At 36.6% G+C, this 13,519-nt stretch overlaps 1 protein-coding gene across 1 annotated transcript in view; it reads left to right on the top strand.

Annotated features, from left to right (window-relative positions):
• slit1b (slit homolog 1b (Drosophila)) overlaps positions 1-13,519 on the top strand; it is a 69,824-nt gene that overhangs the window by 36,475 nt on the left and 19,830 nt on the right. The window contains exons 10-20 of the mRNA XM_065259414.2: positions 1,189-1,260; positions 1,452-1,523; positions 6,244-6,315; positions 6,525-6,668; positions 6,758-6,921; positions 8,074-8,097; positions 8,784-8,928; positions 11,939-12,013; positions 12,089-12,232; positions 12,332-12,475; positions 12,568-12,734. Coding sequence (XP_065115486.1) covers positions 1,189-1,260; positions 1,452-1,523; positions 6,244-6,315; positions 6,525-6,668; positions 6,758-6,921; positions 8,074-8,097; positions 8,784-8,928; positions 11,939-12,013; positions 12,089-12,232; positions 12,332-12,475; positions 12,568-12,734 — 1,223 coding nt within the window. The remainder of the gene's footprint in view (positions 1-1,188; positions 1,261-1,451; positions 1,524-6,243; positions 6,316-6,524; positions 6,669-6,757; positions 6,922-8,073; positions 8,098-8,783; positions 8,929-11,938; positions 12,014-12,088; positions 12,233-12,331; positions 12,476-12,567; positions 12,735-13,519) is intronic.

Below are 13,519 nucleotides of genomic sequence, written 5' to 3' on the forward strand. Positions count from 1 at the left end.
TTGTGGGTTTAAAGTGCATATTTTTTATTTTTGTTGCCAAAAATAGGATAAGACCCTTATGCCTCGTTTGAGATCGTTTGGACTCCTTTGAAACTCTGTTGAAAAAAAACTGTTACGTGTTGAGTTAAGTGTTAAGTGTTGGGTTCTATTAAAGTCCATTAAAATGAGAAAAATCCTGGAATGTTTTCCTCAAAAAACATAATTTCCTCTCGACTGAACAAAGAAAGACATCAACATTTTGGATGACATGGTGGGGAGTAAACTATCTGGATTTTTTTTTTAAGAAAATGGACTAATCCTTTAAGTTACAATAATAGAATATTAAAAAATATAAAAATCATAAAACCATGAAATCTATAAAAATACATTGTAATATAAAATGCAGAATATGTTATAAATTAAGGCTGTAACGATTAATCGTGTGTCCCATTAAAAATGCCTGGTGGATGTTGTGACTGGTGGCTACAATAATATTATTAAGACATCCATGGTGACGCACTTTCTATTCAGTTTACAATTACTTTGTATATTGTGTGTGTCTACAGTATAAATAAGACCCTTATGCCTCGTTTGGGATTATTTATATTGTTATGCTTAACCTTCAGTGTAAGATATTGTACTACAGAGCAGGTGTTTTCAAACGCCAAGGGCCCCTCAAATATAATGAACCTTTTGTGAGGGACCCCCTACCTTACAATATGCTGTAAATTTGACAATACATCTTTTTAGCAGCACCCAAATATGTGGAAAAAAGGCGACAGTAATAAGAAGTACATTCTGAAACGTATGTAACAAAAAACAAGAGATAAACACCTAAAAGCTAAATTTTACTAATTTTCTGGGGACCCCCTAGAACTTCTTGGAGGCTCCCTGGGGGTCCCCAGACCCCAGTTTGAAAACCCCTACTATAGAGGGTATATTGCACTTTAAAGCAGATTTAGGAGTTATTTTAGATATGAAATAATAGAGGGGAAATGAAAAACAACAAGCTACATAATTATCTAAGGCTAATGAGTGAGATTTCTTTATATTATGTATAATAATGTTAAAAGATGTTCTTAATTGAAAATCACTACTGACCCCAAGTTTAGCAAAGATGTCTGGGATAAAATCTGGAGATGTCCCCTGGTTTTGTTGTTTACACCAGTGTTTGTATCCTAACAACATCTCTGTTTTTCTCTGTTGTAGACGATTAGAGCAGAATGGTATTAAATCTGTTCCTCCAGGAGCGTTTGCCCCCTACAAGAGACTGCGTAGAATGTAAGTGTACGGCGGTCTAAACAAACTCTAAACATAAAAGAATCATTACAAATGCAGCATTTACTTAAAACATGAAAAGATTTTAGTAACAATCTTCTGTTGTTCTTGAGCTCTATGATCTATGATTTTTTCCAAATAAATGACGATTGCATGTTTATGAAGGGTAATGCATCTCTGTTTTTGCTCCATAGTGATTTGAGTAATAACCAAATATCTGAAATTGCCCCTGATGCGTTTCAAGGTTTGCGCTCACTCAACTCACTGTAAGTATGAATACTTCATTCACTGTGTTCGTCTTTGTTGTGTGTCTATTTTGTGCATTTAAATGAAAGAAAATGTTAAAATTTGTATATATATATGTATATATATGTATATATATATATATATATATATATATATATATATATATATATGTATATGTATATGTATGTATATGTATGTATATATGTATATGTATGTATATATGTATATGTATATATATATGTATATGTATATATATGTACAGTATGTATATGTATGTATGTATATGTATGTATATATATATATATATATATGTATATGTATGTATATATATATATATATATATATATATATATATATATATATATATATATATATATATGTATATGTATATATATGTATATGTATATATATGTATATGTATGTATATGTATATATATATATATATGTATGTATGTATATATGTATATGTGTATGTATATGTATATTAGTATAACATCCATAGTAGGAATAAAGAATACTATGGAAGTCAATGGGGCTTCTGATCGGTTTGGTTACAAACATTCCTCGGAATATCTTCATTTGTGTTCATCAAAACACGGAAATGAATACAGGTTTGTAAAAACATGAGCGTGAGTAAATGATGACAGAATTATCATTTTTGGGTTAACTATCCCTTTAAGGCTTGCGTTTCAAAGGTACTTGTCCGAGTCTTCATCTGAGTCTTATTTTCACGAAGAAAATTTCAAACCACTGTGAGTTTGGTCCAGATGCGGCTGTCCCGGCAAATTCCTAAAGATCTGACCAAAAGATACCCCAATGCATGGGTGCATGAACTAACATTGCCCTACATGTGAGGTCTGGAAGGGAGAGGTCTTACTGTCAAGAAGATATACAGATCACTAATGCCTCCGATGTCCAACAAAAACCTTGAGCAAGAGAACCGCATGATCTGTAAATACTACACTGTACCAGAGAGTACATGAAAATCCAAAGCTATATTGTAGAGAGAAAGAGGATGCCGAGCTGTAAGCAACCCAATCTGTGTTTCAATCTTGTTTCAAAAATCGAGGGGTTATGAAATTGCAACAACATAAAAAAAGCTGCAGATGGACCTCTCTAAGCTCACAAACATCACAAACTAAAACGATTTCTGCCGTTAGGTGCGCTCGAAAATATTAATGTACGTCAGTATAGCAGCGAGGTACATTACTTGGAATGTCTATAAGAAGTGATTTCCACCGATGAAGAGATTGCATTTGGAGTAAATAAATGCACTTATTTTTTCACAGCGAAAATGCAATTTTCATGTCCATGGATTTTTTAGTGTGGCACAGTCAGGGGCAGAAAATACAAAGCATGATGCATTTGTCCATGTGCAATAGAAGCCATGCGGAGAGATTTTATATATATTTTATATTTCCGGTATATACACAAAAAAAGTCCTGGAGTAATTCGATTAAAATGAGGATTTCATTTCATTAAGGTTTAAGCAAGCCTGCATATTCCTGCTATTGCTCAAGTGTAAAAGGCGGTCACATTAAATACTTGACATTTCAGTGTATAATCTTTTTTTTTAACACAGCATACCAATTTCCTGTATTTTCTTGTTGTGTTCTTATCTAGAGACATATTAAGAGAAATAATTATACAGGTGCTAGTCATATAATTAGAATATCATCAAAAAGTTGACTTATATTTAAAAGTGCATATTTATATTTATTCATTACACACAGACTGATATATTTTAAATGTTTATTTCTTTAAATTTTTATGATTATAAATGACAACTAAGGAAAATCCCAAATTCAGTATCTCAAAAAATTAGAATACTGTGAAAAGTTCAATATTGAAGACACCTGGTGCCACACTATAATCTGCAAATTAACTCAAAACACCTGCAAAGGCCTTTAAATGGTCTCTCAATCTAGTTCTGTAGGCTACACAATCATGGGGAAGACGGCTGACGTGACATAGACACCTTGCCCAAGTAGGGCAAGACACAAAAGGTCTTTGCAAAAGAGGCTGGCTGTTCACAGAGCTCTGTGTCCAAGCACATTAATAGAGAGGCGAAGGGGAGGAAAAGATGTGGTAGAAAAAAGTGTACAAGCACTTGGAGAGGATTGTGAAACAAACCAAAATGTGGGGGAGATTCAGAAAGAGTGGACTGCAGCTGGAGTCCCACTATGCACAGCTGGATGCAAGACCTGGGTTTCAGCTGTCGCATTCCTTTTCTGTCAAGCCATTCTTGAACAACAGAGAGCGTCAGAAGTGTCTCACTTCTGTACTGCTGCTGAGTGGTCCAAAGTAATGTTCTCTGATGAAAGTAAGTTTTGCATTTCGTTTGAAATCAGGGTCCCAGAGTCTGGAGGAAGAGTAGAGGGGCACACAATCCACATTGCGTGAGGTCTGCTGGTGTTGGTCCACTGAGGTCCAAGGTCCACGCAGCCATATACCAGGAAGTTTTATACCTTTATGCTTCCTGCTGCTGGCCCACTTCATGGAGATGTAGATTTAATTTTCCAGCAAGACTTGGCACCTGCCCACAGTGCCAAAGTTTAACTTTACCAGTACCTGGTTTAAGGACAATGGTATCCCTGTTCTTAATTGGCCAGCAAACTCCCTGACCATAACCCCATAGATTTTGTGAAGAGGAAGATGCGATATGCCCCACCCAACAAAGCAGAAGGGCTAAAGGCCACTATCAGAGCAACCTGGACCGTTGTAACACCTAAGCAGTGCCACAGACTGATCGACGCCATGCCGCATTGCTGCAGTAATTCAGGCAAAAGGAGCCTCAACTTAGGGGCTGTTTACACTTGGTATTAAGATGTGTTTTCATCAATCGGATCACAAGTGGACGAGAGAGACACATTACGTTTACACCTGGTATTTAAATCCGTCTCTTTTGTCCACTTTCGACCGCTTCTGTCCTGAATACTGTGAGGGGGCGGTCTGTGAGACGGTGGGCGAGTCTCTCTGCTGTCATTCAAACCCGAGCGGGAGTAATTATGATTTTATATGGACGCAAACTAATATCATGTCGGAGTCCGCTGCTTGTTTAGCAAGTATACATGCTGCACAGAGTTTTGTATGTTTTTATGTTGGAGCTTTCTCTGAATTTTCAGCGCAATTGATGAAATAGGATCGCGCAACTTTCAAGCTTTCAAAACGAAACTACGGAGATCAGCCGCTTTAGTTTTATCAATGAAAGGCTAAAAATAACGCTGTTCACCGTATGTTCACGTCAGAAGTCAAAAAAAGACGTAAAACTTGTGTTTAATACCTCAGATTAGATAAATGGGCGGAGAGAAGGCGGTCGCGTGTGGTTGTTCGAACACATTCAACCACATATGCGTTCCGCAGCTCCAAAGCGATCCGATCGAAAGTGGTTTCAACTACCTCTGGGTGTGGTTGAAAGTGTTCGAAAGTGGACGAGCTCAAAACGTTTTGAACACCGTTTACACCTGGCATTAACGTCGTCCACTTGTGATCCGATCGACGAAAACGCATGTTAATGCCAAGTATAAACAGCCTCTTAGTATTAAGTGCTGTACATGCTCATACTTTTCAGTTGGCCAAGATTTCTAAAAAGTCCTTTCTTTGTATTGGTTTTAAGTAATATTCAAATTTTCTGAGATACTGAATTTGGGATTTTCCTTAATTGTGGAAAGTAGCACCTGTATATGGTCATGATACCATTGCAAAAACAACAAATCTAATAGTGGTGTGGTAACGTTTGTGCGAGAGCCCAGACTCCCAAAGGCTCTACTACAACATACATTAGGCAAATGTCATTGTGGTGTTATTACATCCTTTACAACTTTTCTATCGCCATATAATTGCTGTATAATTCAGTCTCATTTGTAATGGTGAGCTTGTTATTAGTTGTGTTAAATTATGCATCAAGCATTTCAGCCGAGCGAGATGAGCTCTGTAAACATCTGTTATGAGAACATCCCACCAGGGGTCTGATGTGAAAAGCGTGTGGTTTGTGTAAATATGTATGTCTAGCCTCCAGGGATTGTCGTCTTTAGCATATATGTCATATATGAATTCACGGGAAAAGATGCACTCATTTCCTACAACTCAGCGGGTGTTCACCATGTTTGTGTGTTTTTCTGTTAAATACAGAGGATTAATGTGCACGCGTGCCGGGCAAATATTTATTAGCGGTAATTGCAAAGGCATCGCTGTTATTATCGCAGATACTAAGGGTTAGTGGGTTTTTAAAAACATTTAACCCTAAATAATAAACTGAGGCATGTATTTGTCATGTGTTGTTTATCCATTTAATAATCTTATTATTTTTGTGTACAGGTAGTTACGTAGGTTAGTTAAAGTCCCGCTGTAGTCAATAATTTATTTGCTTAAAATCTTCATGCTTAAAAACAGCTTTAATGTAACTCTATGCCTCATTTAGTATACGTGGATCTATGAATATGCAAATTAGTAAGGGTGTAATGATAATTCGCGATACACACTTATACTACTTCTAGTCTCTCTAGTAGCAAAATGCATAAATGTAACCGCAAAGCAAGGACTTGACAATGTGTTTTTGTCATTTTTCGTCAGATGTGCTTTGTGCGGACTTCATGCATTTTTTATTTGTATGTAAATTTTATGTGGAAGCACACATCTGAATCATTTCTTATGATATCTGCGCTGTGCCCTGCAGACTTGGTACAATTGAGACAGTTTATCAGCACTGTGAAATCTGATGTTATAGTGTTTTTTTCACAGGGTTCTTTATGGAAATAAGATTACAGATCTGCCTCGAGGTGTTTTTGACGGATTGAGCGCATTAGAATTACTGTAAGTACTGAAATGCTTGATGTGTTATCCTACGGTCACCTCTGATACTCACTGTAAGCCAATGCACATTTACCGCCTATGAGAAATGTCTTAATGCCATTGCTTAATGGTCTGGGAAGGCAGCACTTTAAAAACTGCCAGCCAGGCAGTCATCATTATAGTGTTGGGGCCGCCTGTGTGTTTTTGACCGATCTCTGTCTTTCTTTCAGACTATTAAATGCCAATAAAATCCACTGCGTTCGTGTAAACGTCTTTCAGGACCTCGAAAACCTGTCTCTATTGTCTCTGTATGACAATAAGATCCAGACTTTAGCCAAAGGGACATTTGCTCCACTGAAATCCATCCAGACACTGTATGACATGTTTTTTAGTTTCCATATTGCTAGACTATACACAAAGCTATTTGCTATAACCAAGACATGAATTTTATTGTTTTTTGCAGACACTTGGCTCAGAATCCATTCGTCTGTGACTGCAGTTTAAAGTGGCTTGCTGATTTTTTGCGCTCCAACCCGATTGAGACCAGCGGTGCACGCTGCTCGAGCCCACGACGTCTCGCCAACAAACGCATCAGTCAAATTAAAAGCAAGAAGTTTCGGTGTTCAGGTAAAAAACACAAACAATGAGAGTTTATCTTCTTTTTCTTTTAACCGTGGGTTATGAAACCTTGTACTGAAGCAGGGTTAGTACCAATGTTGGTGGTTTAACCCTGTATTATGGTGCCAATATACATGAGTAGTGTGTAAAACCATACTGTTTGTCCACTAAATATGATAGCTGTGTAGGCGATAAACCGGTAGACATGATTAACCGGTAGAAATTTGTCAACTGGTACACTGCAAAAAATAAGTTTCAGGAAAAAAAAATCTCTACACTGCAAAAAATTATTTTGAAGAAAAAGTATTTTTGTCTTGTTTTCAGTAAAAATATAAAAAAAATCTTAAATTAAGATGTTTTTTCTTGCTTGGCAGATTTTTTTGCTTGTTTAGTGCGCAAAGTCACTTGATATTTTTGGTCTAAAAACTAGACTTATTTTCTTGGGTCGTTTTGCTCATCAAGAAAAAGTATCTTAATTTATGAATTTTGAGATATTTTTACTGAAAACAAGACAAAAATACTAAGAATGTTTTTTCTTTTTACATATATTTTTATTATTCAAAGACAAATGTTAATATTTGTACAGAGATTATATTTTACATTTACAATCCCTTCCCAACCCACCCCAAACAAACTGCCTCATGATATTCATAAACAGTAATAGTACAAAAGATGATGGATACAATAATAGTGATATCAATCATACAATATTGAAATAAAATAAGATAAAAAAAGATAAGTCTTAGTTGTTTTCTTGAATGTTTTCTTGAAAATCATTTTTTGCAGTGTAGAGATTTTTGAATATCGTCTCTATCGAGGTTCTGCGCCCACGTCATGCTCCTGTGCGTGTGGTCACGAAAATGTAACATTTGTACACATATTTAAGTACACGTAATTTTAAAACAAGATTTTAATAATGGAAAAACCTTATTAAAACATAAAAAACTCTACCGTGATACATATCGTTATCATGATATAAAATTAATCCTATCGTGATAGAAGATTCTGGTCACATCGCCCACCCCTCGAAAGCACTTTGGAGACCCATGTTTTTGTCCATTCTTCATCTTTGCTGGCTTTTTGGGTGAATCATATTATCATCGTGTTTGATAACAGCTGTATTTTTCTTGTTTCTTATTTTTGCACACATCACGAAAGCAGCCAAGGAACAGTACCACATTCCAGGTGAGTTGTTTTTGTCAAGTTCCTCTTACTGTTGTCTCACAAAAACAGACTGATCTCACGGAAAGTGGTGTTATAATTCAGCTTTTGAATGTCTTTTTCGTGTCACGAAATTCTATAAATAGTTTTCGTTTCCATGACACGACTTTCTTTTTTGTATCATTTTAAGTTTTTTTATATTTGTTTCATATTTTCTTACTATTGTCACTTGGGGTTGGAGTTAAAATGACTTTCTGTTACATTTCAGACATCCTAAGCCAAACCCCAACTCTAACCCCAACTCCAGGCTATAATAGTTTTAAAAGTGAAAGAAAAACATGTATAAACCAATACATAAAAGTACATACTAAACAAAACCCCAAATCTAACCCCAACCCCAAGTGACAATGATTTAAAAATAGGAAGAAAAAATGAGAAAACAATACATGACATGACATGAAAAAGAAAGTCGTGCCACGGACACGAAAAACTATTTATGGAAATTTGTGTGAGTGACATGAAAAAGACATTCGTGCTCGAGGCACGAAAAAAGCAGATTTTTATGTCATGGACACAAATAAATTATTCACATTCTTCGTGACTATAACAAGACTTACCGTGAGATCATGTTCCCCCCAAAAAAACTGTATATCTTAATCACTGGCATACAGGAATAATAGTGTGTAAATGCCTCTGTGTATTTGCCTCAGGTGCGGAGGACACGCGCTTGAATAAGGACTGTAACAGCAAGCCTGTGTGTCCACCAAAATGTCGCTGTGAAGCTACTGTAGTGGACTGCTCGAATTTACGTCTTACCAAGTTCCCAGAGCACCTGCCACTCTCTACTACTGAACTGTAAGAGCACACACTTATATTTAAAATAATAATAAACACCTTGCAACATAGAGAATGCATTTAAAGGAATTATAAAATATTTTCCCAGAGGTGACCGCCATCTTTTGGAGTCTATTTAATCCCCTAGGATCCATTACAAACGTCGTCCATCTTGGATTGAACATCAGAGACATTTTGAGTTTAAATATAGTGTATTTTATACTGCAATGTATTGATGACTCAAATTTGTGTGATCCTTTATGCCTGTAAGAGAGCTGCACTGCTAGCCTAGCAGCATGCTAACAGCAAAACCATTGACATCAACTGTGAGTTGATTCAATTCACACTATGAGCATATCTGTCAACCCTCCCGTTTTTGCCAGGATTCTCCCATATTTTACCATTCTTTCCCACCATCATCATCCTGTTTAAATCATTTCCTGTATTTTTAGTTTATCTATTAAATCCACTGGCTGTATTTTATGTTTGCCACATTCACCTCCGGTAAAGCAGAGGGCAGTATATCTGTAAAATATCACTCAAACATCACCCGCCAATGAAACAAGAAGAAGAAGCTTTACGAGGATGAGTGGGGGATGACGAGCCTGGCGCAGTTACAACCGCCACACGCATTTAGCGTGTACTTCCGGCCGCCAGCGTAGCATACACAAACACAAAACAATTTAGATGTGCTGGCCAATGCATGTGGCTGCACTGCAAAAAATTATTTTCAAGAAAAAAAATCTTAGAATTTTAATCTTGTTTTCAGTAAAAATATAAAAAAAAATCTTAAACTAAGATGCTTTTTCTTGATGAGCAAAACGACCGAGAAAATAAGTCTAGTTTGTAGACCAAAAATATAAAATTTAAGTGATTTTGTGCATAAAACCAGCAAAAAAAAAATCTTCCAATGGGCTAAGCAAATTTTTCTTGATTTTTTCTTGAATTTAGTGTTTAAGAAAAATTTTCAAGATTATTTTGCTTACCCCATTGGCAGATTTGTTTGCTTTTTCATGCACAAAATCACTTATTTGATATTTTTGGTTTAAAAACTAGACTTTTTTTCTAGGGTTGTTTTGCTAATCAAGAAAAAGCATCTTAATGTAAGAATTTTTAGATATTTTTACCGAAAACAAGACAAAAATACTACAAATTTTTTCTTTAAAATCATTTTTTGCAGTGTACAAGCATTTATATCACTGCAAAAATGACTTTCTTACTAAGTATTTTTGTCTTGTTTTCCGTACAAATATCTAAAAATTATTAAATCAATATGCATTTTCTTGATGAGCAAAATGACCTGAGAAAATAAGTCTAGTTTTTTAACAACAATATCAATTTAAGTGAATTTGTGCTTAACACTAGCGAAAAAATCTGCCAATGGGCAGTGTTTAAGAAAAAAGTACGTTTATTTCAAGATTTGTATTAGCTTGTTTTAAGCACAAATTCACTTAAATTGTATAATTTTTGTCTAAAAACTAGAATTTTTTTTAGGTAATTTTGCTCATCAAGAAATGTATTGATTAAGAATTGTTTGATATTTGTCCTGAAAAGACAACAATAAGTAAGAAAGTATTTTTGCAGTGTACCCATCCATTCGGTTGCATAGTAATGAAGGGGGGGGGGGGGTGTTAGGGTTCAGAAAATAACCCTTATTTTTAAATCTCAATGTTGACAGGTATGACAACTGGTCCAAATCCAGTTTTTATAAATATCCCATTAAAATCCATCATATTTGGTGTAGACGGCAAAAAAACACACATGAAATCGGATTTCTATTTTTATTTCTGAACACTCTGATCCGATTTGGCTTTGATAGCTTTTTACTTATTTCACATTCTCACACCACGTAAAAAGCAAGCACATCAGACGTTGTTACGTAAGAAGCAAGGTTGTTGTGTTATTGTCTATGTGCGAGTGAAGACGGCAGAAAGGAATAAAACCATGAATGCTTATGTAGCCTCCTATATTTCTGCTGTTGCTTCATTAGAGGTAATAGTCCAGAACCACGACTACACATTGTGATATTGTAAGAAGACGACATTAAGGGGGCGTGCACCCAAAGGGTTATGCCGGCGGCCGGCATATGTTTTCAATTGTTTCCAATAGAAGCGTCGCGTTTTTCAAAAACGGCAGCTGCCGGCCAGTTTTGTCCGCGCTGAGCACCGACACACTGCGGTTTTTCCTCAACTCATCAATGTCACCAATTGGCGCAATGTTCAACGACTGATAAACAAAGCAGAAGGATTATAGCAACCACAGCGCACAGCTGAAAAAAAGCTGGCAAGCGCCAACAGTTGGCATCCGCCTGCCGTTTTCAATGCTTTGGTGTACACGCCCCCTAAGTGTTTAAATTCATGTGGCAATGCACAGACCGAGAAGTCGTATGACATCAGACTACCATGATGAGAGTCGAAAGCCGATCACTCCGCACAGAATACAGGCAAAAATCCTTGATCTTGCAGGCACGTTTTCTTAAAAAATTAGATGGAATAACGTTATGCGGGATATTTACAGTATGCAATTTTATGCGATGAAATAGCGGGAACTTGCAAAAACTGTTTGCAGCTTTTCAACGATGTTTACCTCACATAATTACGTCACTTCATAACGTTCCCATGGCAACAGGGGACATGGCTGCGCTTGTGTGATGTAAATGCAACATTTTTCAACTTTGTGCTAAGATATAAGCAACTTTTTGCTACGAAAATGCGGGATTATGAAATCATGCAAGCCCCACATATTTTGCGCCATTTATGCGGCGAAAGTGCGACGTATTAGAAAAAATGCGGCCCCAGCATAAATATGCGGATTTTGGCTGATTATGCATTGAATCATGCGATCGCATAATCACGTTTTTCTGGAGGGACAGAAAATATGCACAAAAATCTCATTTTAACTAATAGTGTGAACATAGTCATAGAGTTGTTTTATGAAAAAAGCTGTAAAGTTGTCACTCATGAGGTTTTATATCTGTTAGAAAGTTAACAGCAAGTTAGCTCACCTCTCTCTCTCATCTTCTTTCTTTTAGTCGTCTTAATAACAACGACCTGTCCATCCTGGAGGCAACAGGACTGTTTCGGTCCCTCACACATCTGAAAAAGATGTGAGTTTGATATACATATGTAATACAAAACATAATAAAACAATACAAAGTAATCATTTTCTTTGTTTACCTCAGAAACCTTAGCAACAATAAAATCTCTGAGATTGAAGATGGAGCTTTCGATGGTGCGTCGTCTGTGGTTGAACTTCACCTGACTGCCAATCACTTGGTGTCCGTGCGTGGAGGAATGTTCCGGGGAATGGACGGATTACGCATGCTGCAAGTTTCATTTGATCAGTTTTACAGTTAGCATAGCTAACAATTTGTTTCCTCTTGCTTAGCCTGTACTCTTAAACCATTTATTTCTATCTTTGTTAGGATGCTCAGGAATAATCACATCCGTTGCGTCCACAACAGCAGCTTTGCTGGCCTTCAAAATGTTCGTCTGCTCTCGCTCTACGACAACCAGCTTACCACAATCATGCCAGGAGCCTTTGACACACTACCAAACCTCTCTACCCTGTAATGAATGTTTGTTCTCACTACTGAATTTTTTTATATTTTGCGATTGAAATTTACTTTGTTTCAAACGTCGTCCCTGTAATCATCTTTAGAAATCTGCTGGCAAACCCTTTTAATTGCGATTGTCGTCTGTCTTGGTTGGGAGAATGGCTTCGCTCTCGGCAGATTGTGACAGGGAATCCTCGCTGCCAGAACCCTCCTTTCCTGAGAGAGATCCCGTTGCAGGATGTGGCAAAGCCCGACTTCCGCTGTGACAAAGGTAAAGTTTACTTTCGAAATATATTATTCACAAGCGTGTGACAAGTTAAATTTTACAAAGTTGCATTTCTTAATGGATAGCCGCTAGAAGTGGTTTAGCGGACAATAATTTATTTATTTCAAAGCTTCAAAATGCTTGGTTTCTAGCAACTTTAGTGCTAGCTACTTAAAGGCGGGGTGCACGATTTTTGAGAAAGAGAGGGAGTTGGGACGAGTACCGAAACACACTTGTAGCCAATCAGCAGTAAGGGGCGTGTCTACTAACCTACATCGTTGCCTGGCTTGCGTATGTGTGGGGCGGGTCTATCAAAAGAAGGTCCAGATTCTATTGGGGTAGGGGCGTGTTTGTTTAGGTGATTTCAAATGTCAACATCGGCTTTCAGAGATTGCACCCCACCTTTAAATAATAATAATAAGAGCAGTTTAATATCGCAGAAGGTAACTTTGTTGTTGTTAATCTGAACCTAACACAATGTTGAATCATCGCTTTTGACGTTTTCTAGGCTGAAAGATACTGAAGAAGAATGTATAACTGTGGATAACTTCATAATTAATGCAATATGCGTTGCGATAATGCTTTAAAGCGACAATACAGTATGTAAAAATGTTGTAGAAAAAAACAAATGCACTGTGTGATATGTTGCATGCAGTTGTGTACTTACATTATCCCAAAAGTTCCCAAGGATTTGTAAATCCTATTTTATATAATGTCTTATCCCTTTGTAATTTTCGACTATCGATGATGTAATATCCGTGCTATTCTTGGATATTCTTATGGCAAAACGA

Source organism: Paramisgurnus dabryanus, chromosome 24 (genome assembly GCF_030506205.2).
Source record: "Paramisgurnus dabryanus chromosome 24, PD_genome_1.1, whole genome shotgun sequence".
In the NCBI taxonomy this organism is placed as follows: Eukaryota; Metazoa; Chordata; class Actinopteri; order Cypriniformes; family Cobitidae; genus Paramisgurnus; species Paramisgurnus dabryanus.